Here is a 26,589-nt window from a genome sequence, read left to right as displayed (position 1 = left end):
GTGTCGTTTGGAGTTCTCTATGGAGGGGGCGTAGCCGTCCCGGCCGATTGCGGCGACCCGGAGCTCGAGCAAACCAATAGCTCAAGGTGGCCACTCTCCTGAGCCGTCCTCGGCCGCCGGTCAGCGCCCCCAACAGGGAGAGAAGTCCCGGCGGAGTCGCCATTTGTTAGCCAAAAGGGCTCGTTTCCCCCTGGAGCTTACCTAATTACACCAAGGAGGCACGGAGACAGGAAGACGAGTACCACACCCTTTATTGATCGGTCAGCTGAGCGGGTGTTCCTCTCGGCTAGTGCCAGAGAAAGAGACACACCTTACATGGCCAGATGGGCTTACCTTTATACCCCGAAACAAACAACTTAGCCTACGTTTGTCTACGTCATTTGGTTGACCTATAAACCCTGTGGATAATTGGGTACGCAGGATACATATATCATTTTGTGGGGGCTACAAGAGACATACAGCTGTTGAGGATACATTTGTCATTCTGAAGGGGACACAAGATACATCCGTTGACCCTTTGTACTAGATACTTTGGATGCATACATGTGAACGCAGCTGCATACACTTGGGGAGCCAACATATACTTGGGGAGCCAAACAAAACTGATAAGCGAAATAGCTGACTTAGGTAGATACACGGCCTTCAGTCTAATGAGTTCTGTAAGCTTTCCAACACAGTTTGGACAAGCATAACATAACTTTGGTTTACTCAGGCCTAATACGGAAAGGCTTTATTAGCACTATGATTTTTCCAACAACTACATGGCCTAAATCAGCAGTTCAGTCTCCGAAGGTCCAAGGGCTCAGACCCTCAGGCAGGGGCTGAGCAAAAACAAACAGTCAGTAATTTAAGCCCAAGCCCTCAGTCAGGGCGGGGCATCAGTTCTAGGCTCAGACCCTCAGGCAGGGGCTGAGCAACACAAACAGTAATTTAAGCTCAGGCCCTTTGGAGCAGGGGCTGAGCAACACACAGTTCAATGAGCTCAGGCCCTTTGTGGCAGGGCTGAGCAGTAAACAGTACAACAGTTCAGGGGCTCAGGTCCTTGAAGCAGGAGCTGAGCAAACCAAACAGTTCAGGGGCTCAGGTCCTTAGGCAGGAGCTGAGCAAAACAAACAGTCAGGAAAGCCCAAGCCCTGGGTCAGGGCGGGGCAACAAGCAGTAGCTCAAGGGCTCAGGTCCTCAAGCAGGAGCTGAGCAAACAGCAGGTAAGTCCAGACTTCTATGTCTGAGCGCTGGTGTGAGGGGGAAACTGCCACCCGTGAGTGGGGTGGCAGGGGGGGACACAGGCCCACCCACTCCACTGTGTCCCAGCCCGGGGCCCTAACAGCAGCAGTCAGTCTGCTGCTGTGTCAGTGGGGTCCTGACCGCAACACACCAACATCGGCTCAAAGTCTGCTGTAGCCAGACTGGGGTCAGCTACCCCCGGGCTACTTTCCATTTCCCCCTCCATGGGTACCTGCTCAGTACTGGTGTCCAGCGCTGGGTCCCACACCATGGGCTCCTTGGCGTGCTGAGAGCCGGTTAGCTCGGGCTGCTCCTCAGGACTCCGGTCGGGGGGGACGCTCGATCAGCTCCTCGGGGTACTGAGCTCGGGGCAGGCTCGGCCAGTCCTCCTCAGGGTATTGGGCTCGGGGCAGGCTCGGCCAGTCATCCTCAGGGTACCGGGCTCGGGGCAGGCTCGGCCAGTCATCCTCAGGGTACCGGGCTCGGGGCAGGCTCGGCCAGTCCTCCTCAGGGTATCGGGCTCGGGGCAGGCTCGGTCCAGCAGGAGCTCGGTCAGGAGCGTCTGTCCTCTCCGGCCACCAGGCAGCAACTGAACGCTGGGGCTGGGCCTTTATACTTCCTGTCCCGCCCCTTGACTTCCAGGGGGCGGGGACAGGTGGCAGTAGCTCCGCCCACTGGGGCGGCTGTTCCAGCTCCTCCCTCTCAGGTGCGGCCGGGAGCCAGGCCGCCTCACTACAGTGAGCCAAACCCATACTAATTAATATCCAATAATTATTATTAATATCATCAATTAGTTGTTAATTAATTAATTAAATAAAATTAAATTAAGTGGGTAAATTAAATTAACACCACTAACACACTCCAAATCAGGCTACACAACCCAACAGCCCTCTACCCTGATCTGCTGCTCCTTTTTATATGGCCCTTCATAGTTAGGTCAACATAAGCTGCCTTATGGTACATTTGCTACGCTTGTGAAGGGCCAGGGCCTACTAGCCAAGAATGTCCACTGAGAAGGAGACCAGAGTGCCAGGCACTCAAAACCAAAACTCATTCCTGGTGCCCCACCTACAGTAGAAGGCCAAGCAGTGGCAGAAGGATTCCTAGGCCTGTACTTGGTGGAAAATCACTCAGCAGACAGTGCTGGAAGAAACATAAACAGCGCCAGCATATCTAGTGACTTCTGTGAGCGAACATTTGGAGACTGTTTAACTGATGAAGTACTTATAGCAGAGGTGAAGACCAGATGTTTGTGAGATGCTGTCTCAGAAGTCACCACCATTACTGAGTCGCATTTTAAGAAATATTTGAAGGACAAGGAGCTGACCACGCACAGTACATGGTTTGTACATCTAACAGCAGCTAATGGAATGGCAATCCCAGTGGTAGGGTGCCTTGAAACAGATATAGAGAACATGGGTCAGACACTGCCAGGAAAATGTATTTTGATCCAGAAAGACAAGATGGCAAGGTTCCTCCCCCACTCTGAACTTTAGGGTACAGATGTGGGGACCTGCATGGACACTTCTAAGCTTAATTACTAGCTTAGATCTGGTAACACTGCCACCATCCAGAAATTTCAGTGTCTGGATCACTTTCTGTCCCCTCAAAACCTTCCCCTTCCTGGGCAGCCTTGAGAGGCTTTTTCACCAAGTTCCTGGTGAACACCAACCCAACCCCTTGGATCTTAACACAAGGAAAAAATCACTCAGGTTCTTAAAAAGAAAGATTTTAATTAAAGAAAGAAAGGTAAAAATTATCTCTGTAAAATCAGGATGGAAAATACTTTACAGGGTAATCAGATTTATATAGCCCAGAGGAACCCCCTCTAGCCTTAGGATCAAAGTTACAGCAAACAGAGGTAAAATCCTCTCAGCAAAAAGGAACATTTACAAGAAAACAAAAATAAGACTAACACGACTTGCTTAGCTATTACTTACAAGTTTGAAACATGAGAGACTGATTCGGAAAGATTTGGAGAGCCTGGATTGATGTCTGGTCCCTCTTAGTCCCAAGAGCGAACAACCCCCAAACAAAGAGCACAAACAAAAGACTTCCCTCCACCAAGATTTGAAAGTATCTTGTCCCCTTATTGGTCCTCTGGTCAGGTGTCAGCCAGGTTTACTGAGCTTCTTAACTCTTTACAGGTAAAAGAGACATTAACCCTTAACTATCTGTTTATGACACAAGGTCTCTGAAGGAAGTAATCTGGGAGATGGAGTCCCAGGGATTCTAGGGATGCACATCATTAGTGAGCTGAAGGAGCTACTGTTGCCAGGAGAAGGAACCAGGAGGACTAACTGTCACAGGCTCTCTAAGGAGAATGCTGTGCAGAGTAGGGTACTGGCTTGAGCAGAGAGACAGCCATTCCCTGGGCCCCTTGGGGCAGACTGGAAATGTGAAAGTGGCTGGAAGACAGAAGAATCATAGAATCATAGAATAGAATCATAGAATATCAGGACCAATTCCCAACTAAATCATCCCAGCCAGGCCTATGTCAAGCCTGACCTTAAAAACCTCCAAGGAAGGAGATTCCACCACCTCCCTAGATAACCCATTCCAGTGCTTCACCACCCTCCTAGTGAAAAAGGTTTTCCTAATATCCAACCTAAACCTCCCCCACTGCAACTTGAGACCATTGCTCCTTATTCTGTCATCAGGTACCACTGAGAACAGCCTAGATCCATCCTCTTTGGAACCCCCTTTCAGGTAGTTGAAGGCAGCTATCAGATCCCACCTCAGTCTTCTCTTCTGCAGATTAAACGATCCCAGTTCCTTCAGCCTCTCCTCATAAGTCATGTGCTCCAGCCCCCTAATCATTTTTGTTGCCCTCCGCTGGACTCTTTCCAATTTTTTCACATCCTTCTTGTAGTGTGGGGCCCAAAACTGGACACAGTACTCCAGATGAGGCCTCACCAATGTCGAATAGAGGGGAATGATCACGTCCCTCGATCTGCTGGCAATGCCCCTACTTATACAGCCCCAAATGCCATTAGCCTTCTTGGCAACAAGGGCACACTGTTGATTCATATCCAGCTTCTCATCCATTGTAACCCCTAGGTCCTTTTCTGCAGAACTGCTGCCTAGCCATTTGGTCCCTACTCTGTAACAGTGAATGGGATTCTTCCGTCCTAAGTGCAGAACTCTGCATTTGTCCTTGTTGAACCTCATCAGGTTTCTTTTGGTCCAGTCCTCTAATTTGTCTAGGTCCCTCTGTACCGTATCCCTACCCTCCAGCATATCTACCACTCCTCCAAGTTTAGTGTCATCTGCAAACTTGCTGAGAGTGAAGTCCATGCCATCCTCCAGGTCATTAATGAAGATATTGAACTAAACCAGTCTCAGGACCGACCCTTGGGGCACTCCGCTTGAAATCGGCTGCCAACTAGACATGGAGCCATTGATCACTACCCGTTGAACTCAACGATCTAGCCAGCTTTCTATCCAACTTATAGTCCATTCATCCAGCCCATACGTTTTTAATTTACTGGCAAGAATACTGTGGGAGACCATATCAAAAGCTTTGCTAATGTCAAGGAATAACACATCCACTGCTTTCCCCTCATCCACAGACCCAGTTATCACCTCATAGAAGGCAATTATGTTAGTCAGGCATGACTTGCCCTTGGTGAATCCATGCTGACTGTTCCTGATCACTTTCCTCTCCTCTAAGTGCTTCAGAATTGATTCCTTGAGGACCTGCTCCATGATTTTTCCAGGGACTGAGGTTTGGCTGACTGGCCTGTAGTTCCCCGGATCCTCCTTCTTCCCTTTTTTAAAGATGGGCACTATATTAGCCTTTTTCCAGTCATCCGGAAGGTGGCTATTCTGGAAGGTGGCTATTCCTCCCTGGAGAGGGAAGATCCTTTGTGAATGCTGCTGAGTACCAGGAAATACTGGTGGATATCAAGTGCTTGTAAAGCTCGCATCTTGGGCAAGCCAACCTAATGGGTTCTGGCCAGCCAATGTACTGACAAATGCCATGAAAGGAAGAATACCAGTGAGTCTTCTAAACTCAAGTGCGAAGGCTGAGGAGCTGTATCCTCGAATTAGAGTTGCTGAGGTACACCGGATGTGGTTCCTCGGGTGCAGATGACCTTTGAAGAGAATAAAGATGAGCTGCGAGTGATAAGAAGAGAGAATGAAGAACAAATTGCCAGTTGCAGTTCAAGCAGAGCTGCAAGAGTTGATTCCTGTCACAGATGGTTAAGTTAGGGCTTGTCTACACTATCACTTACTTTAGTATAATTTACATTGCTCAGGGGTGTGAATAAGCCACCCCCCTGACTGATGTAGTTACTTTGATCTAAGCACCAGTGTGGACAGCACTATATCGGTGGGAGAATTTTTCCCACTGACAGAGCTACAGCCTCTCATAGAGGTGGAGTTTTATGCCTACAAGAGCTCTCTCCCATCGCCATAGAGAGTCTTTACTAGACGTAGAGCTTCTAGTGTAGATTAGCCCTTAAGCATGTTGCTAGAGAAGCATCAACAATCTTTTCTAAGGATGAGCTGACCAGTTCGGAGGACTGGGTCAAAGGTCACCATGACAGGCTGAAGACAACCTGTGAAGTTGCTCCCAGCACAACTGAAGACACAGCCCAAAGTAGGAAGAGGACTTCTGATCACAAGACCAGTGGGGTTCTTGTCAGACCTGCTGACCCTGTCCTAATTCGTAACCATACACACTGGGGATGTAATAAAATACAGGACAAGCAGGAGTCAAATCTCCACATTGTACTTTCTCACAACAACCTCAATCTGCCAGTTTACACCATCCAGCCTGGAGGAAGAGGTCCTGAGAGAGTAGTGCCTAGGGACCAGCTAAAACATTGCACTCTTAGTCTGATTAGGGACCACAGGGGGCACAGATCAGTGTGCCCCGAGGAGACTGAAACCAGTCTGAGTGTGGTTCTAGTCACATAAACTGAGTCCCAAGGGGAACAGAGTAGAGCAAACCCAAAGCCTGATGAAAATGGTCAGATCCCTCAAATTGACCCAGTGTTACTCAGGGACGGGGAATAGAAAATATGGGTAATGAACCACTACTGTTAAGATGGTTCCAGGAAACTAAGCAAGGTGACCGATCCATTACATTTGCAGATGATTATGTTATTGGTTTTGTGCATTGTATTAGTGAATGTTATCATGTGTAAGATAAAGAAGTGGACATAGAATGTTAAATATGTTAAATGTTTATATATATAAAATGCTTGTAAATGTTGTTAATGTGGGACTTGGATGAACTGATGTGGACATTCTGGATGTGGCAGAAATGGGGGAATATACAGGGGCTGTTGGCCCTGTACTGAAACTTATTGGAGGTTTGGCACTCTCTGGAAAGAAAGGGGAAAGGCTGAAGAGAAATTAAGATCCTAAGACAGGCAGTCCCCAGGGCCAATGGGGAGAGGCCAAGTTCTCCAGGTCAACCTGATTGACAGGGCAGGCAGGCCAATGAAGGAGTCAGGAGCCCAGAGGACCATCCTCCATGTGAACTGGAGCTGCCTGACCTAATCCATCACAATTAGCTACCCCTGGAGCAGAGGATACTGGAGATGAGAGAGAGCAAATTGTGACAGATGGTTGAGGCCCTGTCACAATTTGCTACCATGGAACCAGAGGATGGGGATGGTAAAATTTTTTGAGAGGTGTACCCTCATTTGTTAGAATTTACTATCCTTAGAGCCATTAGAAAGGAGGGAGGTGTAGCAAATTGTGACAGGGCACCATGAAAGTCAGTAACTGCTACTGGTAGCAAAATCTGCCTGACATTTCCAACATGGAATTTAATATCAGTTGTACAAGTCTGTCTGTATTGCTGGTCTGCAGAGTCCCTTCACTGCATGCAAGGACAGTTCAGGGACTAGGGCCAGGAGAATTTGGGCAATGCTTGCCCTAGAAAGCAGAGGGAGGTTGGAAATGGGAGGGGCTTTGAATCCTTAGTGTTCTGTAGCATTTACAATGGCAGAAATTTCCAAAACTTCCATAACCCTGACTGCCTACATAAGCTTTGTGATATTCCCGCCTCTCCTGAGGAAGCAGAAAAATCTTCTCAGTGCACTTTTAACTCACTGGTGAATGTGAGCTATGCATCCACCTCTGATCCTGAGCTACAGGGTATATTCAGCTTTTACACCTCTCTGCTCATTGTCTGCACTCCTTCCTTTGCCACCTGCTCCTGTCTCCTGCTGTTAAACAGAATCACAGATTGTAGTCGGGTCACAAATGACACGGGATGATGGGAAAGTTCAGTTTGAGTGTTTCTTTGCACTGGGCAGGGAGACTGGGTGCGGTCAGATCAGTCAGGCAAATTATTTACCAGGTGCTGGGAGAAATAGCAGACAGTGAAGGTCTCATGTCCTCCTGCTTGGCAATCAGGGTATTTCCACCCTGGGGAGTAACCTGCATGTCACTGAGCTGCTGACATGGTGTAAACATGGTGTGGAGGGGACATCCCCATTTAATCACCAGGTTTAAAAGCCTGGCTCTGCCCTTGTAGAGGGAGGAGAGCAGGCTAAGGTGACTGGATTTTGGGGGCAAACAGGCTGAGGTGACTGGATTTTTGCCCTGACATCTCTCTGGTGCCATGTGTGATACTGAGCCACTGGCAATCACATGGGAGGTCCCCACATGGGGCCCGGCTGCAGCCCCCACTGATGTCAGTGGGGGTTTTAACCATTCACCCAGTGGGAGCGGGATGGGGGCTCACAGGTTTGAAGCATTGAGCTGAGGAGTGTTGATTCCCGCTCCCAGCATCAGGAACAGACAGACCACGTGGGGGGATCCTGAGGCTGGATCTGCCAAGGATAGAAGGGAACAGGCTAAGATAAGAGAAGGGTGGGGCACTGGGAGAGGGCACAAGGGGCACGTGGGTGGCAGCAGGAGATGGGTTGATTGGGGCAGGGTGAGAGCTTGCCCCATGAGGGGTTCTGTACCCTTATCCTGTCCCCTGTGTGAGCCAGTATCTGCCGCTATTGTTACATTGTTCAACGTTAGATGAAGTTTTCTAACTTCTCTTCCTTCTCTTTTTAAGAATGAAACTTCCCAAGTACCAGACAGTTAATTTGTCACTGGCCATCAAGCAACCATTGACCTGATAAGGGAACGTTTTATGGTGCTACCCGTATTATTTATTGCTGTAAAGTCTGAAGGTTACAACAATTCCTGCCTGGAGAGACAAGGAGCCTTTCAACACAAACTGGTATGAAGAAAAGTTACCAAATACTGAGATGATTCGTGTCCCCCTGCCCAGATCTGCTCTGACAGGAAACCTCTGCACCAGGGTCCTCTGCTTCCATGTGAATTGGCTCAGAGGTTTCTGTGGCACTGACCCCCCTGCAGAGTGTGCTCCATGGATCCGACAGCAGATGGTGAGGGGAATGGATGGGCCAGAGGTTGTCCATTGTCCCTCTCTCAGCCTAGTGGAGATTCACTGGAAAAGGCAGTATCACCTGGGGCTGTTTGATATTTTCTGCACCTTCCCATTCATGGTGGGGATCCCCCTTTATGGGGTTTCCCAGGGGCAGCTGTGATCACAGGGGACTTCCTGCTAGTGCTGTTCCCTACACGCTGTGTTGCCCAGGGATGGCCATGGGCACTGCCTGGGGCTTAGGGCCTCCTGACTTCCTGCTGGTCCTGTCACCAGCCAGTTTTGGGGCAAGTCTCTGGCTCTGTCTGTGGGAAAGCAGCCCCCACCACTGACAGAGCTGTCTGAAGGGTATTCCTGTATGGGAGCCCCATGGAGACATCCTGCAGCTGCAACCCCTCCAGTATGTGTTACCACAGCAGGGGTGTGATCCCTCCTGCTCTAGTCAGGTTCTTATACTGCACCCATCCCTATGCACTCTGTAACCTTGTAATTTATATATTTAGTCTTTCATTAATTTTGGAAGTGTTTAAAAAAGAAAAAGAAATTAACCTTATAGAAAAGTAGAATACAAATGTTCCCAGCAATAATTTGTACAAAAGATTCTGGGGAAATGCAGGGGAGATATTGAGGTATCAAACCCAGAAATCAAAGCAGCTAGGAGGACAAATATAATCCAATGATCCTTCAAAAAGCTTTCTGCAACAGAGAAGTGGCTGGGCATTGGCACACACCTGGCTTTCACCACTAGGGCACTGGTATAATCAGTCAATAATAGCACAGGACAATGATACATGGACGTCTGGTGACCTATGTGAAGTGAGCTGCTGGGTCTTAGTCTATTTCATAGGGAACTGGTACCACATCGCCTCATCCACTCTCACAACTGGCACCGACACAGATGCTGTTTGAAGTCTCAGCACAGAGACAAAACATCCACTGGACAGGGAAATGGTTTCAAAGAGGTAGCCGTGTCAATCTGTATCAGAAAAAAAAAGAGGAGTCCTTGTGGCACCTTAGAGACTAACAAATTTATTTGGGCATAAGCTTTCATGTGTTATGACCCACTTCATCAGATGCATGGAATTAAAAGTACAGTATAAATGTATAAATATACAGCACATGAAAAGATGGTAGTTGCCTTACCAAGTTGCGGGGTCAGTGCTAAGTAGGCTAATACAGTCAGGGTGGATGTGGCCCATTCCCAACAGTTTACAAGAAGGTGTGAATATCAACAGAGGAAAAAAATTACTTACTGTAGTGCTAACAAGGCCAATTCAATCAGGGTGGATGTGGTCCATTCTCAACAGTTGAATATCAGCGGGGGGCGAAAATTACTGTTTGTAGTGACCCAGCCACGCCCAGTATTTATTCAGGCCTAATTTGATGGTGTCAAGTTTGCAAATTAATTCCAGCTCTGCAGTTTCTCGTTGAAGTCTGGTTTTGAAGTTTTGTTGTTGTTGAAGAATGGCGACTTTTAGGTCTATTAGTGAGTGTCCAGGGAGATTGAAATGTTCTCCTACTGGTTTTTGAATGTTACAATTTTTGACGTCTGATTTGTGTCCATTTATTCTTTTTTGTAGAGACTGTCCGGTTTGGTCAATGTACACGGCAGAGGGGCATTGCTAGCATATGATGGCATATATAACATTGGTAGATGTGCAGGTGAACAAGCCCCTGATGGTGTGGCTGATGTGGTTAGGTCCTATGATGGTGTCCCTTGAATACATATGCGGGCAGAGTTGGCAATGGGGTTTGTTGCAGAGATGTGTTCCTGGTTTAGTGTTTCTGTTGTGTGGTGTGTAGTTGATCATGAGTATTCGCTTCAGGTTGGGGGGGCTGTCAGTAAGCAAGGACTGTCCTGTCTCCCAAGGTCTGTGAGAGTGAGGGATCATCCTCCAGGATAGGTTGTAGATCCTTGATGATGCGCTGAAGAGGTTTTAGTTGGGGGCTGTAGGTGATGGCTACTGGCATTCTGTTACTTTCTTTGTTGGGCCTGTCCTGTAACAGGTGACTTCTGGGCAGGGCCGGTGCAAGGATCTTTTGCGCCCTAGACGAAACTTTCACCTTGCGCCCCACCCCACACCTCCACCCTGAGGTGCCCGCCCTCCACGGCAGCTACCCCCCTCCGCCCTGAGGTGCCCCCCTTGCGGCAGCTCCCCACCCCCCACCCTCTGCCCTGAGGTGCCCCTGCTGCGGCAGCTCCTCACCCCACCCTCCGCCTGAGGCACCCCCCCACCCAGCTCACCCCAGCTCCGCGCACGAGCACAAGCACCCCAAGCACGCCGTCGCTACTTCACTTCTCCTGCCTCCCAGGCTTGTGGCGCCTAAGCTGATTGGCGCCACAAGCCTGGGAGGCAGAAGTGAAGCAGCTCACCCCTGCCCCGCCTCCTCCCTGAGCATGCCATGGCTGCTTCACTTCTCCCGCCTCCCAGGCTTGCGGCACCAATCAGCTTAGGTGCCGCAAGCCTGGGAGGCAGGAGAAGTGAAGTAGCGACGGCGTGCTTGGGGTGCTTGTGCTCGTGCGCGGAGCTGGGGTGAAGTAGCCACAGCGTGCTCGGGGAGGAGGTGGGGCAGGGGTGAGCTGGGGCGGGGAGTTCCCCTGCATGCCACTCCCCCCTTACTTGCTGCAGGCGGCCCTCCCCGTGCCCCCTGCCCCAGCTCCTCTGTCTAAATGCCAGCGGCGACCAGAGCAGCCGAAGATCCGGCTGCCGTGGTCACTGCCAAAGAAAATGGCGCCCCCCAAATCCCAGCGCCCTAGGCGACCACCTAGGTCACCTAAATGGTTGCACCAGCCCTGCTTCTGGGTACCCATCTGGCTCTGTCCATCTGTTTCTTCACTTCCTCAGGTGGGTATTGTAGTTTTAAGAATGCTTGATAGAGATCCTGTAGGTGTTTGTCTCTGTCTGAGGGATTGGACTGTATTAGTATCATTAGCAAGGACCCTCCCACTTGGTAAGGCAACTACCATCTTTTCATGTGCTGTATATTTATACCTGCCCACTGTACTTTTCACTCCATGCATCTAATGAAGAGGTTCATAACCCATGAAAGCTTATGCCCAAATAAATTTGTTAAATCTCTAAGGTGCCACAAGGACTCCTTGGTTTTTTTGGACAGGGAGAGTGACTGACTCAGATCCCTAGAGGGGGCCCTGCCTATGGGATCTCAGCCTGTGCAGCTGCATGAAGGGAACCTGGCCATAGACTCTGCTACATTGTTTTATTTAATTGCACCAAGAAATCTATGAATGAAACTGACACTGTGGAGGGGGTTTTGTCTGATTATCTTGGGCGGCTGCTGAGCTCCTGCCAGGCTGCTGGTCCTTGTTACACTCCTCACAACCAGACCTGTGTCGGCGTTTTTCTCTAGTGCGTCAGGAAGCCTGGACAGGTGGGTGTTACATAAACATTATTTCCTAATTACACCTGGGCCCAGTGAATCCCTCAATTCTTAGGCTGCAGAATCCACCTCTTGCTGCAGAACTGGGCTCCAGAATCTCCATCTGCATCTTCAATAATCATGGGTGGGATTTTCAAAGCCCCACAGAAGATTTGGAGGCCTAGCTCCCTTTTAAAATTAATGAGAATTGGGCACCCAATTCATTTACTCATTGACTTCCAGGGCAGAAGGGACCATTGTGATCATCTAGTCTGAGCTTCTGCACATCACAGGCTACAGAACCTCATCCACCCACTCCTGTAATAGACCCATAACTGCTGCCTGAGTTACTGAAGTTTTCAAGTCATGATTTAAAGACTTTTAAGCAATAACCTTGGAAATGAGAACAGGCAATGACTGCCTGAGTCTGCGGACAGACTGAAACAGTAGCTCTGAGAGGAGTGAACTGCCCCAGACATCTGAGCTAAGGTTCCATGGAGGGGAGAGAAAAGAACGTCAGGGAGAGAAAATGCAGCTTCTGTCTGTGGGTCTGACTCTGACTCACAGCCTCACTGCTGGAGAATCACAGCACATGGTCTGATCAGCCACTGCGAGGACAGAGCAAACTTGTACCAGCATCCAGCTGTTTAGGTCATTGCTTTTAGTGCCTCTTTTTGGTCACAGGCTTACAGCTATTTTGCAAAATATACAGAAGGCAAAAGGAGAGGGACTGGACAGAATAAAAATAAGGCAGGGAAGGAAAAGGACACAGAGAGGTAGGGGTGTGTGTGTGTGTGTGTGTGTGTGTGTGTGTGTGTGTGTGTGTGTGTGTGTGTGTGTGTGTGTGTGTGTGTGTGTGTGAGACAAAGTCTCTTATCCCAGGGATGTATCCAGAGTCGGTGGAGGTGGTGATGTCACCTGGGACCCTCCCTGGCTTGGTCTGGTCAGCGCATCTCTCTGGATCAGGCCTATGAAGGCCCAACAGTGTAATAGTGGATTCTGAGGTCCCAAGAGATGGTGGGGGTGGTAGCCATGATGGTGGAGCTCTCTCTTTCAGGCCCACCGAGATCCTAGTCAGCCAGCGGCTGCTAATTTTCCCCCAGGTTCTCTTCTAGAGGTTCCCACAGGGGGAGCGGTGGGTGGAATAGCCCATCCCCTCATTATTTGGTTCACCAGGTAGGCCTAATTTCAGACACACCCATTGTGCTCCATTGATTTCCCATCCCACCCTCCTCATGTTTACCAGGCACGATCTGAACACAGTCCTGGAGTTAAACCAGGAGCCGGTGCTTGGCATAAGCAGACTAAACAGCTGCTTAGGGCCCCGAGCAGCTCAGGGGCCTGATCTGTGGAAAAAATACAGTTAGAATTCACATGGCTGGGTAAGGGCCACCCCCCCCCCACACACACTGTTCCTGATAAGGGACCCCAATGGGGTAGCACCGGCTCTGTTTGCAGCTTTTGTTATCAGCATTTATTGCTATTGGCTATTGTGATATTTTATCAACTGTAAAAAAAAGAACAGGAGTATTTCTGGCAACTTAGAGACTAACAAATTTATTTGAGTATAAGCTTTCGTTAGTCTCTAAGGTGCCACAAGTACTCCTGCTCTTTTTGCGGATACAGACTAACACGGCTGCTACTCTGAAATTTATCAACTTTCTCTCACTTCTCACATCTCGGCTCACAATTCGGGTAGATGAGTAGCTCAATTGTCACAACATTACACAGTGAGGGAATTCAGCATTTTCCAAGATACCACAGAATTCAGGAGGTTTGTCGCGCTCAGCCAGGCACCATTTTATTTTTTGTCTCCCTGCCCTGCTGGGACCTGTTTCTAGGGGAAGACCAGAGCAGCCAGGGCCCAGGAAAGAGGATCTGGGCCAGGCTGTCTGAATAACACCGCAGGAGTGGAGGCCCAGGGCGTAGGGCTGGCCCACTGGAGAGCATAGAGCAAAACCCTGTTCCCTGAATAATCACTGGTTAATTTTACATCAGGGAACTGGAATGAATTAACATGGTCACTGAGCCTAGGGGCTGCTGCAGCAGGATTTGGTCCCATTCTTGACACAGGGCTGAAGTGATTACAGAGATTCGTAGAGCAACGGGACAAACAGCCTGCAGAACTGGCCGTCACCAGGCAACCTGCAGAGCTGAGGCTCCTGGCACCGAAGAAGCTGCTCTCTCACTAGCTCTGTGGGTGTGTCAGAGGAATTTGATCTTTGTGCCATAACCGTCCTGTGAGGCGGATCCAGCCACAGTCATGTTCGATCCTTCTTTCACTTTTGAAGCTGGTGGATGGGCCAAGAGAGGACGGGACTTCCATTCAATATAACCTGCGTTACCTGACTGAGAAGCTCAGGGGCAGGCTGGAGTTAACCCCTGCGGCTCCCTGACCCCTCCGGCAGGATGGATGTCACAGCCTGGGAAAGGGAACCAGTCCCTGGGAGCAGGAGCTCTGCCTAGAGCAAATGGCTCTGGGTGCTAGTGAAGCTGGGAGCTCCCTGGAGAGACTGGAATGGCTCAGAAACGACTCCACAGGACACTGCAGGTAGGGGGGTCACTCAGTGCAACCCCAGCTGAACTGTTCCCCTGGATAGTTCCAGGCTGATTAGTCAGACGAGCTGCTGCTATCAACGAGCCTCGTTCCTGGGATCTGGGGGATAAACTGTCACTTTCCTATGGGACTCGCAGCTGTGGCTGCAGAAATGCTCACACAGATTCAGAGACCTGCCCAGTGTCTCCACTGCCAGATTTGTGTTTGTTTGCTGTTCTGCTCTATTTACTGACAGGGGTAGGCCAATCGCCAGTGTAATGTTCCCGTGGGGCGCTGTTGGGAGTGTGCGGGTGTTTTCATCTTCAGCTCACTAATGGGACACTCCAGAATGAGAGGGTGAAAGATGGAAGGGAAACACCTGGGGCTGGATTGGGTGCAAGTGGTGCAGCAAGGGAGAAATTTTCTAAAGCTCCTAATGGATTTTGGAGCATAATCCCATTCCCTATTGACCCTAACTCCTCTGTGTTTGTAAAAATCTCCCCCTCTGAGAGTCAATTGCACCTGTCTGTGCCCACGAGGCCCTTGGCATCCTGGGGGCCTCTCACCCCAAGGGAGAGCTGGTGAGGCTGCTGCTGCCCTTAGGGGGGTTTCTGGCAGGGCGGGGGCAGTTTTACTTCTCACTGGTGCTCTATCAGCGGCTGCCACCGAATGCAGGTGCCCAGTGAGTGACACACACTGTGGCCCACCAGCCCTGCTCTCACCTAATTCCTCCCCAGTGTGGTTGATCGTTGAGCCATGCCAGCCCCTGCAGCCATCCTGGCCTGAGGCAGGTTACAACCACTTCACCACATCACAGTCCAGACCCAGCCAGAGCTTCCATCGGTGTAACGTGGAGTGAGCGCCATGTGGAAGCTCACTGCCCTTCACAGCAAATCAGCCTCTTGCAGGCACTGGAGGCCATAGAGACTTAGGGTCATGTTTCCAAGAGAGCTCAGCTCTGAACTGCTTCCCGTCTGACAGGGCAGGTTTCCAGGGCTCTGAGCAGCCGCAGTTGGGAGGACAGGGCAGGCGGTGACACAGCCCCTCAATGTTCTGGATTGCACCCAAAATATCACAGACACTGCAGAAACAGGTCACCAAAAAAATGACTTAGGGGCTGGAGCAAATGCCCCAAAGTAGGAGACTGAAGGAGATCAATCTGTTCACTTTAGCAAAGAGAAGATTGAGAGGTGACTTTCTGTCATGGATTCACTAGGTCTGATCTATGCTCTGGCCTTCAGCCAGTCCCTTGGGACTGACCTTCTATTGTGGTGGATCCCACGATCCACACAATTCCACATTACTATGCGGAGGACCAGTGCTAACAAGGTCAATTAGATCAGGGTGGATGTGGTCCACTCCCAACAGTTGATGAGAAGGTGAGAATACCGAAAGAGGGAAAATGACTTCTTGTAGCGAGCCAGCCACTCCCAGTCTCTATACATACCCAGTCTGATAGTGTCAAGTTTGCATATGAATTCCAGCTTTGCAGTTTCATACTGAAGTTTTTTTACTGAAGTATGGCAACTTTCAAGTCTGTTACTGAGTGTCCAGGGAGATTGAAGTGCTCTCTTACCGGTTTTTGAATGTTACCATTCTTGATGTCTGATTTTTGTCCAGTTACTTTTTTGTATAGAGACTGTCCAGTTTGGCTAATGTACATGGCAGAGGGGCATTGCTGGCACATGATGGCATATATCACATTAGTAGATGTGCAGGTGAACAAGCCCTTGATGATGTGGCTGATGTGGTTAGGATCTATGATGGTGTCACTTGAATAGATATGTGGGCAGAGTTGGCAACGGGGTTTGTTGCAGGGATTGGTTCCTGGGTTAGTGTTTTGTTGTGTGATGTGTAGTTGCTGATGAGTAGTTGCTTCAGGTTCAGGGCCATCTGTAAGTGAGAACTGTCCTGCCTTCCAAGGTCTGTGAGAGTGAGGGATCATCCTTCAGGATAGGTTGTAGATTGTTGATAATGTGCTGGAGAGGCTTTAGTGGGGGCTGTAGGTGATGGCCAGTGATGCTCTGTTACTTTCCTTGTTGGGCCTGCCCTGTAGTAGGTGACTTCTGGGTACCCGTCTGGTTCTGTCCATCTGTTTCTTCACTTCCCCTTGTGGGTATTGTAGTTGTAAGAATGCTTGATAGAGATCCTGTAGGTGTTTGTCTCTGTCTGAGGGATTTGAGCAAATGTGGTTGTATCTTAGGGCTTGGCTGTAGACAATGGATTGTGTGACGTGTTCTGGAGCCATTTAGGTAAGTATAGCAATCAGTAGGTTTCCACTATAGGGTGGTGTTTATGTGACCATTTGCACGGTAGCATCTAGGAAATGGATCTCTTGTGTGGACTGGTCCATGCTGAAGTTGATGGTGGGGTGGAAATTGTTGAAGTCCCGGTGGAATTCTTCAAGGGCCACCTTCCAGAGCCAGTGCAACCTATTAGGCGACATAGGCAGTCACCTAGGGTGCTAGGATTTGGGGGGCGCCATTTTCTTCGGCGGCGACTGCAGCAGCCGGATCTGCGGCCCACCGGTCGCCGCCGGCAGTTAGGTGGAGGGACCTGGGGCGGGGGAGTACAGGGAGGTCCGCCTGCAGCAAGTAATGGAGGGGGTGGCACTCTACTTGCGCTACAGTGATGACATCTCATCATCTGGACTCATGGAAAAGAAGCCCTCGAGGAATTCCAGCGTGATTTTAGCAATTTCCATCCCACCATCAACCTCAGCCTAGACCAATCCACACAAGCGGTCCATTTCATAGACACTACTGTGCTAATAAGCAATGGTCACATAAACACCACCCTATACCGGAAACCCACTGACTGCTATACTTACCTACATGCCTCCAGCTTCCATCCAGGACACACCACACAATCCATTGTCTACAGCCAAGCTCTAAGATACAACCGTATTTGCTCCAATCCCTCAGACAGAGATAAACACCTACAAGATCTCTATCAAGCATTCTTAAAACTACAATACCCATCTGCTGAAGTGAAAAAACAGATTGACAGAGCCAGAAGAGTACCCAGAAGCCACCTACTACAGGACAGGCCCAACAAAGAAAATAACAGAACGCCACTAGCCATCACCTACAGCCCCAACTAAAACCTCTCCAGCGCATCATCAAAGATCTACAACCTGTCCTTAAAGATGATCCCTCACTCTCACAGATCTTGGGAGGCAGGCCAGTCCTCACTTATAGACAGCCTCCCAACCTGAAGCAAATACTCACCAGCAACCGCATACCATACAACATAAACACTAACCCAGGAACCTATCCTTGCAACAAAGCCCGATGCCAGCTCTGTCCACATAGCTATTCAAGTGACACCATCATAGGACCTAATCACATCAAGCATGCCATCAGGGGCTCATTCACCTGCACATCTACCAATGTGATATATGCCATCATGTGCCAGCAATGCCCCTCTGCCATGTACATTGGCCAAACCGGACAGTCTCTATGCAAAAGAATAAATGGACACAAATCTGACATCAGGAATCATAACATTCAAAAACCAGTGGGAGAACACTTCAACCTCTCTAACCACTCAGTGACGGACTTGAAGGTGGCAATTTTGCAACAAAAAAACTTCAAAAACAGACTCCAAAGAGAGACTGCTGAACTCGAATTAGTATGCAAATTAGATACAATTAACTCAGGCTTAAACAGAGACTGGGAATGGTTGGGTCATTACACTAAATGAATCTATTTCCCTATGTTAAGTTCTCCTCACACCTTCTATGGGTCATCTTAATTATCACTTCACAAGTTTTTTTTCTCCTGTTCATGATAGCTCATCTCAATTGATTAGACTCTTCCTGTTGGTATGCATACTTCCACCTTTTCATGTTCTCTGTATGTATAAATATCTCCTGTCTGTGTGCTCCATTCTATGCATCAGAAGAAGTGAGCTGTAGCTCATGAAAGCTCATGCTGAAATAAATTTGTTAATCTCTAAGGTGCCACAAGTACTCCTGTTCTTTTTTCAATGGATTGTAGTTTCCTCAGGAAGTCAGTGGTGTCTCGAAGAGAGCTAGGAGTGCTGGTAGCATAGGACCTGAGGAGAGAGTCCAAATAGCCAGACAATCCTGCTGTAAGAGTGCCGATACCTGAGATGATGGAATGACCAGGATTCCCAGGTTTATGGATCTTGGGAAGCAGATAGAGGGTGTGTCTGTGTAGATTTGTTCCTGTGATTCTTCAGGGAGTTTCTTGAGTAGATGGTGTAGTTTCCTTTGGTACTCTTCAATGGGATCAGAGGATAGTGGCCTATAGAATGTGGTTTGGAGAGTTGCCTGGCAGCCTCCCATTCATAATCCGACCTCTTCATGATGACTACAGCACCTCCTTTGTCAGCCTCCTTCATTATAATGTGTTCTCACCTTCTCATCAACTGTTGGGAATGGACCTCATCTGCACTGATTGAATTGACCTTATTAGCACTTGGTCCTCCGCATAATTATGTAACACACCCACCTCTGCATGTTTTTATATATCTGCTCATTGAAGTTTCCACTTTATGCATCTGACGAAGTGTGTTCCAGCCCACAACAGCTTATGCACAAATAAATTTGTTAGTCTTTAAGGTGCCACAGGACTCCTCATTGTTTCCATTGATATGTGTTGATTCCAGCCCAGACACTCTGAGTGGCTCTGCATCTCAGATTTCTGGCCTGTTCAGCCTAGTTCCAGTGAGAGAAGCAATTCTTTCCCCCAAAGCAGTAGTGATGACAAGGGGAATGATAGAGAGTCCTACTGATAGTTCATAAAAATATTTCAGTAAAGTTCCCCATCTGTCATACCTTCATGGAGAAAATACAGGGTACTAAGGTTCTCTTTAATATAGGGTAGAAAGGCATAACAAGAACCAATGGCTGGAAGTTAAAACTGGACAAATGCAAATTAGAAATAAGGCACAGAATTATAACACTGAGGGTGATTAATCATTGGAACAAACTACCCAGGAAAGTGGTGAATTGTCCATCTCTTGCTGTCTTCAGATCAAGGGTTGGTGACTTTCTGGAAGATGCTTTACTCAAACACAAGTTTGGGCTGCGTACAGGGGTAAATGGGTGAGAGTGTTTGGCCCATGGCACAGATCAGAGTAGATGATCTAATGGCCCCTCTGACCTTAGTCGATGAATACTGGGAAGTGGGCTAATGTAAATGTAACTGATCCATGGACCACGGCTATGAAAGTCAGACAACCTGGCGCTGTCTCTGCATCCCACTCACTCACCATCTGGTTTGTTATTTCTCCTGTTCCCCAGACCCAGCTACGATGATGGGGAAGGTTCCCTTGTTCTCCCCCGGCTCCACAGTGAGCTCTGCTCTGCCCGGCTATGTCGCTCTCTGCCTCACTCTACAGGTTCACAGGCTGGTGTCAGGTAGGAGCCTCGCTGGCTGTTGGTATTGCTGGTCATTAACATAATAAATAATAATAATTGTAGATATATCAATCTCCTAGAACTGGAAGGGACCTTGAAAGGTCATCAAGTCCAGCCCCCTCCCTTCACTAGCAGGACCAAGTACTGATTTTTGCCCCAGATCTCTAAGTAGCCCCTCAAGGATTGAACTCACAATCCTGGATTTAGCAGGCCAATGCTCAAACCACTAAGCTATCCCTCCCCCTTAGCAGCCAGCTCACATTGCTGCCATCTCTTACAAACCACATCTGCTCAACCTGTCAACAACTAGTACCATGGAGAAAGCACAGGGCACAGCTGGGTCCTCAGTAACCATGGTTACTATCTATACAACATCATGTCAGGCCTTGAGGCTACATCCATCCTACTGTTCTGGCTGCTTTCTGGCAACTTCAAAAACAGAACACAGTGAGCACCACTACAGGGCTCGCAAACTATTTAAAAAGTCACTTCCAATTGCTAGACACTACACTGCCAGACCGTATACCTCACAAATCAGACTCTTCAGCCATGAAGGAGTCCTGAATCCTAGTTTAGAAGTAACTACACACAACTCATTCGTGCTGCACTAGACACATCTGACTAGGACTCAGAGCTAGACCTCATCTCACAGTGAGGATGTTTGCTGGCTTTTTCATCCCGTGGAGTCAAATGTTAGTGAGTCAAGTACATGATTGTGACAGGTAAACATGAATGCAAAAGTAATTAGAAAACTAAATTCCCATTGGTAATAAAAGAGAAAAAGCAGCAAAGAATCCTGTGGCACCTTATAGACTAACAGACGTTTTGCTGTTAACAAAACGTCTGTTAGTCTATAAGGTGCCACAGGATTCTTTGCTGCTTCTACAGAACCAGACTAACACGGCTACCCCTCTGATAAAAGAGAAAAAAAACTTTTTCTAAATTAAGTAAATACTTTTTTAGTGGAGTGAAGAACAATTGCCTAGAATAGAGTAGATAATGGCAGTAAAAGAGATTGTGTCTGTTAGCAAAAGTAAGCAGATTTTATTTATTTTTCTTTATCTCTACTAAAGATAGAGTACAAAGTATCAAACTTGTGTTTCTTATATCTGTGTTAAAGCTCCAGACCTGTTAGCTCAAAGCTTGGGATTGGGAATATTTTGCTCTATTATCTCCTGATTGTTCTAAATTTACATATACATTTTAAAAGTGGCTTTAATTGGAGTTTGTCTATATTTTTTCTTTCCTTTTATATGTAACCTTTCTGCCAGGTGGAGTTGGCAGCAACCAGGGCCAGGTTCAATATCTATGGGTTCCTCTTCAACAACCCAGAACTGGTTCCAGTCCCCACTCAGTAACCTGGGCAAATTACACACCACCCTGGGTGCCTCTGAGAGACAACACTTCCCCACTCACAAGCACAGAATCTGAGTGTAGAAAAGAAACTTTTGATGAAAGGAGAGAAGTCACCCGACGTTTATTAGGGAAAATGCCACAATTAGGATTCATAATCATAAAATTGTGCACAGGACACCCACTCCAGAGCATGTGGGGCAGTGTCTTCTGCCTCATTCTCTTGAGTTCTACAACCAAAAGTTTCTTTACTGTACCCCTCTGTGCTCCCTCTCCACACACCACTCACTAGGGTTGTCCTTGGTCAGCGAGGAATCAGGGTCAGAGGTGCATCTGTTTCAGAGTAGCAGCCGTGTTAGTCTGTATCCACAAAGAACAGGAGTACTTGTGGCACCTTAAAGACACCTTTGTTAGTCTTTAAGGTGCCACAAGTACTTCAGGTGCATCTGTGTGGGTTCACCTCCCATGCAGGGAAGAAGGCACCTGGCTTGATCTACCATCTGAGCACTTGCTCTGGCTAGTTACCTCACCAGCCCCCATTCCTCTTGCCAATCACCTTCTACCACCTGTGTCTGCTGTGACCTGGGCAGGTTGGTCTCTTAAGGTTTTATCCAGCTCTTAGTGATTGTCAGCTCTGAGGCTGGGCAGAGACACTATCACACCAGAAGTGATTATCAGCTCTTTTAAACACTAAACAACAAAAGGCTCCTAACAGAGCCTATTTAGTATTATCTTTGAACCATGGGGAGGAACAAGTTAAACCAGACCAGGAACCCTTAAGAAGCAGCACATCTTCTAGCTAAAACACTTACCCCCATTACTGCTTTTTTCCCAGGAAGTTCTGGCATTCCAGCCCCTGGCTTAGTGAGGTCCTTTCAGGTCAGGGTGACCTCTCATTTGGGACAAGTTAAGCACAGTTCTGCTCCCTTCTACTCAGACAATAAAGACAACAACACTGATAACAGCATTTCACTACCCCTGCATTCAGTACTAAAGTGATCTGTAACCCAACACCAGCCACAGCTGATCACTTGGAGCTGCACAGCTCCTGTCTGCTAGATATTTAGGCAGCATAGGTGTGTTCATGTAAATACAGTTTGCTCCTGAAGTCTCTCCCCCTCTCAGCTGTCAGGGGAGAGTTCATTCAGACCCTGCTTACCTCTAGGAAATAGATATAGTGCTCCTGTCAGCTAATTACTAAGTTATATATAAAAAAAACAAAGCCTGGCATTTTCAGGTACCTAAGTAGTCCCTGGAATCACAGTTAAAATTGCCCCCACTCCCAAAAATCAGAAATGGCACCCAGTGAGCCAGGAGTGGCCCAAGGGGCTGCAGGCTCTGGCAAGATGCAGCCCCTGTGTGGTAGTGTAAAGCCTGTCTTGAACTGCAGGCTGAGTGCCAGGCACCATGAGTCATAGTAGCAGTCAGGGTAGCATTGTACCATATATCACACCAGCCTTACTTCTGTGCTGCGGCTGGCAGGACTGTTGTCTTCAGAGCTGGGCACCCAGCTGGCAGCCACCACTATCAGGACACCCAGCCAGTGCTGGAGCTGAGCTCTAGCACCTCTTTCAATATAAATTAAACACTTGGGTGGGGCAAGGAGGTGATGGGGAAGTGGGAAGACTGTGGGTGCCAAGAGATGGGAGGAGACACCAAAGACTTTGAAATCTACCAGTGAGTCCCATGTGCCAGATGAGAATCCTTTGGCACAAGCATAACGCGTGTTCAGACCTTTGATTGGTTTATGGTAACTTTTCTCTGTCAGGCTTTTCTCCTTATATGTTCTCTGCTTTGGAAGAGCTCTTTGGTTATTGATAGCCGCTGGCACAAGCTGTTCATAGCCCTGAGAGAGAAAACAAAGCACAGATGCTGGTCTTTGATCAGGCCTGCTGGGAAAACCACAGTGAATTGAGTGGCCTGAAACCCTAGTGTGGAGGGAGAAGGCCGTGGGTCCCTGTTCAGAGAGAGGTGATGGCTGGAGGCCTGAGACCTAAGGAGACATTCCTTGAGCAGACCACAGAGGGGTCAGAGGTGCAGTTACCCCAAGCCTGTGACTCTCTGAACTCACAGACATGTCTAGGGCACTGCATGGGGACATGGTGTTCACTTCTAACCCAGGGTGCTCTCTTACTGTGAGTCTTACTGCTGAGTTAATGCCACCCCCAGCCACTTGCCAATTTAATTTCCATTTTCCTTTGTACATTTTACAGCACAATTCACAGTGACTGGACTTAACCATCCAGTCACTGCCTCCCTAGGGGGTGAGGCCATCCTGTCCTGCCACCTCTCCCCCAGGATGAGCGCTGAGAACATGGAGGTGAGATGGTTCCGATCCAAGTACTCTGAAGTCGTGCACCTGTACCATGGTGGGCGGGATCAGTACGGAGAGCAGATGCCGGAATATGGAGGGAGAACTGAGCTCTTGAAAGACGACATCACCAATGGGAGAGTTTCCCTGAGAATACGGAATATCCAACCCTCTGACAATGGGCACACGTGTTATTTTGAGTCCAGTCTCTCTTATGAAGAAGCTTTATTGGAACTGCAGGTGGCAGGTCAGCAATTTCTTCTGATACTTTGACGTCTTCAATAGGGTAATAAGTGGAGTCTGAGGGGTCATTGTGAGATGACAGATGACTTTTCTCATTATAGTGGGTCAGTAGCTCTGCTCTGGTTAAGGTTTGTTCTAGTTCACTGTTTAACAGCTGCTTTTTCCTAAGGCTCTAAAATTCACACTCATATTCAGATTGTCTTGAACATTTCTGTGGCTCATTGGAGTCTGGGGTACAGTTAGTGGCCTAAATTTGAGGTCATTAGAGCAGTGGTTCTCAACCAGGGTTACATGTATCCCTGGGGGTACACAGAGATCTCCCAGGGGGTACATGAACTCATCTAGATATTTGCCTAGTTTTACAACAGGCTACATAAAAGGCACCAGTAAAGTCAGTACGAACTAAAATTTCATACAGACAATGGCTTGCTCATATTGCTCTATACACTATACACTGAAATGTAAGTTCAATATTTTATATTCCACTTGATTTATTTTATAATTATGTGGCAAAAATGAGAAGTCAGCAATTTTTCAGTAACAGTGGCTGTGACACTTGTATTTTTATGTCTGATTTTGTAAGCAGGTAGTTTTTAAGGGAGGTGAAACTTTGGGGTACGCAAGACAAATCAGATTCCTGAAAGGTTAAGAGTCACTGCACTTCTGCTGACACAGCCTACAGACCTCAGCAGTCCAGTGAGACACATACGTGATCCCTCTCGTCATATCACAGTGACCTGAGTGACAATCTTGCCAGCCTGATCTAACTAACCCCTCCCCCAGTCACTACAGCGACTCCGAACACGGGGAAGGCAGTGGCAGATAGATGCTGGCATCCAAATCCGAGAAACACAATGCCAGCAATGGCACCTTCCTCGTGCCTGTTTATCATGGCACCACCCTCACTGAACTGCTCCCCGTGCCTATTGCCAGTCCCAGGAAGCAGAATTCAGGTTGCAGGGCTGGGGCGCTGTGTACTATTACTTTGTATCTCTTGGGTTTTAGGAATGTAAGTTTAGCTACTCCCTGCATTTGGAACGGCACCAGGCCCTGCTGAAAAACTGTAATTCTGCACTGGGAAGTGCTTTGTGGCAATTAATATGTAACTATAGAGCCCTCATGGCCAAGATGGAGTCTGCTCTGCAGAGCGGCTCTGGTCAAGAACAGGCACACACTGGAGCACAGTGGGGTAACTCCCTTCCACCCCATGGACACCTGTTCTGACTCCCCTGTGTAAATGCACACACCCCGGAATAGATCATAGGAAAGGGAAATATTTATTTACAGAGGAATGAAGGTAGAAAAACAACAGGGGGAAAATATGGGAGCCCTGGTAAAACAGGTTACAGTCAACCCAAGGACTCATAGGCCCAAACACAGTGTCACAAGGCAGAAACCAAGGTCTGTGTCTACACTCTGAGTTCAGGAGTCCTGGGTCGAGTTCCCATGCAGCAGTGAGTCTTGGGTGCTCCTGGTCGTCTTTGACACCAATTAATTTTCCACAGCAAACCCCTCCAAGTGCCCTCTTCTGCTGCTCTTGGCAAAGCCCCACAGAGCAACAACGTCCCTAATTAGTTAGCTAACAGCCTCCCACCTTAATCCCAATGCAAAGTCACAAGCTCCAGTACTCACAGTCCTATACAGCTCTGAGTGACAGCAAAACTGGGTCTGGCTCTGGTTTGTCCTTCTCGGATGATTCCTCCCTGGCACAGTGCTCCTCCTGGCTCCCATCCTGAGGTGTCCACAGCCAGCCACTTTGTCCATCCTGGGCTTTGAGCAGGTTCTCAGCTGCTTCACCAGGCGAGGGCCCGTTCACTGTAGGCCTCTTGTCAGGAGGTACAGACACACACGCCCTCTTGCTTTCCCTTTCTCCACTCTCCTTCTCTTGGAACGCCCAACACTTCCTCTGCCCAAGGGGGTCACAAATGTTTATAAAATTATCTTTGTAACTAAGTGGAAGTAGTGGAAGACTTTAGCCTCCCTGCCCATCAGTTAAGCAGAGCACAGCTCCTTCCAATGGTCCTTCTGATCCAATCCTTTGTCCCTGCTGAGAGGTGTTGTTTGTGTTCAATAGAGGAAGAACCAGTCTCTTGTTCCTGCTCAGGAAATTGCAGGATTATGTAGCAGCTCCCCACAATTGGTACCGATGTGCCAAGACTACTTCTATCCCTGCTTTCCCTGCCAGCTCAGGACTTCAGCACCCTGTCTTGTTGAGCCAGACACTCTTATCTACTTCAACAAAGACCCAGAGTCTGAATTACCTGTCCCAAAGCTGCAGGTTTACCTGAAAACAGCTCACAGAAGTGTGCTTGTCTTTAGCACCCAGGTGCCCAACTCCCGATGGGGTCTAAACCCAAATGAATCCGTTTTACCCGGTATAAAGCTTATGCAGGGTAAACTCATAAATTGTTCGCCCTCTATAACCCTGATAGAGAGAGATGCACAGCTGTTTGCTCCCCCAGGTATTAACACATACTCTGAGTTAATTAATAAGCAAAAAGTGATTTTATTAAATACAGAAAGTAGGATTTAAGTGGTTCCAAGTAGAACAGACAGAACAAAGTAAGTCACCAAGCAAAATAAAAAAAAATAAAAGCGCAAATCTACATTTAATCAAACTAAATACAGATAAGTTCCTCATCAGTTCCAGAATGCTCCCTTTTACAGGCTGATCTCCTTTTAGCCTGGGTCCAGCAATCACTCACACCGCTGTAGTTACTGTCCTTTGTTCCAGTTTCCTTTAAGTATTCTGGGGCGGTGGGGTGGAGAGGCCCCTTCTTTAGTCA

General features: G+C 48.2%; 1 protein-coding gene across 1 annotated transcript in view; it reads left to right on the top strand.

Annotated features, from left to right (window-relative positions):
- Positions 1-14,333: 14,333 nt before the first annotated feature.
- LOC120394626 (butyrophilin subfamily 1 member A1-like) overlaps positions 14,334-26,589 on the top strand; it is a 51,093-nt gene continuing 38,837 nt past the window's right edge. Inside the window, exons 1-3 of the mRNA XM_039518863.1 lie at positions 14,334-14,522; positions 19,780-19,896; positions 23,463-23,807. Coding sequence (XP_039374797.1) covers positions 19,791-19,896; positions 23,463-23,807 — 451 coding nt within the window. The 5' untranslated portion in view covers positions 14,334-14,522; positions 19,780-19,790. The remainder of the gene's footprint in view (positions 14,523-19,779; positions 19,897-23,462; positions 23,808-26,589) is intronic.

This window comes from Mauremys reevesii, unplaced genomic scaffold (genome assembly GCF_016161935.1).
Source record: "Mauremys reevesii isolate NIE-2019 unplaced genomic scaffold, ASM1616193v1 Contig7, whole genome shotgun sequence".
NCBI lineage: Eukaryota > Metazoa > Chordata > Testudines > Geoemydidae > Mauremys > Mauremys reevesii.
This window is presented reverse-complemented; position numbering and strand designations above follow the sequence as displayed.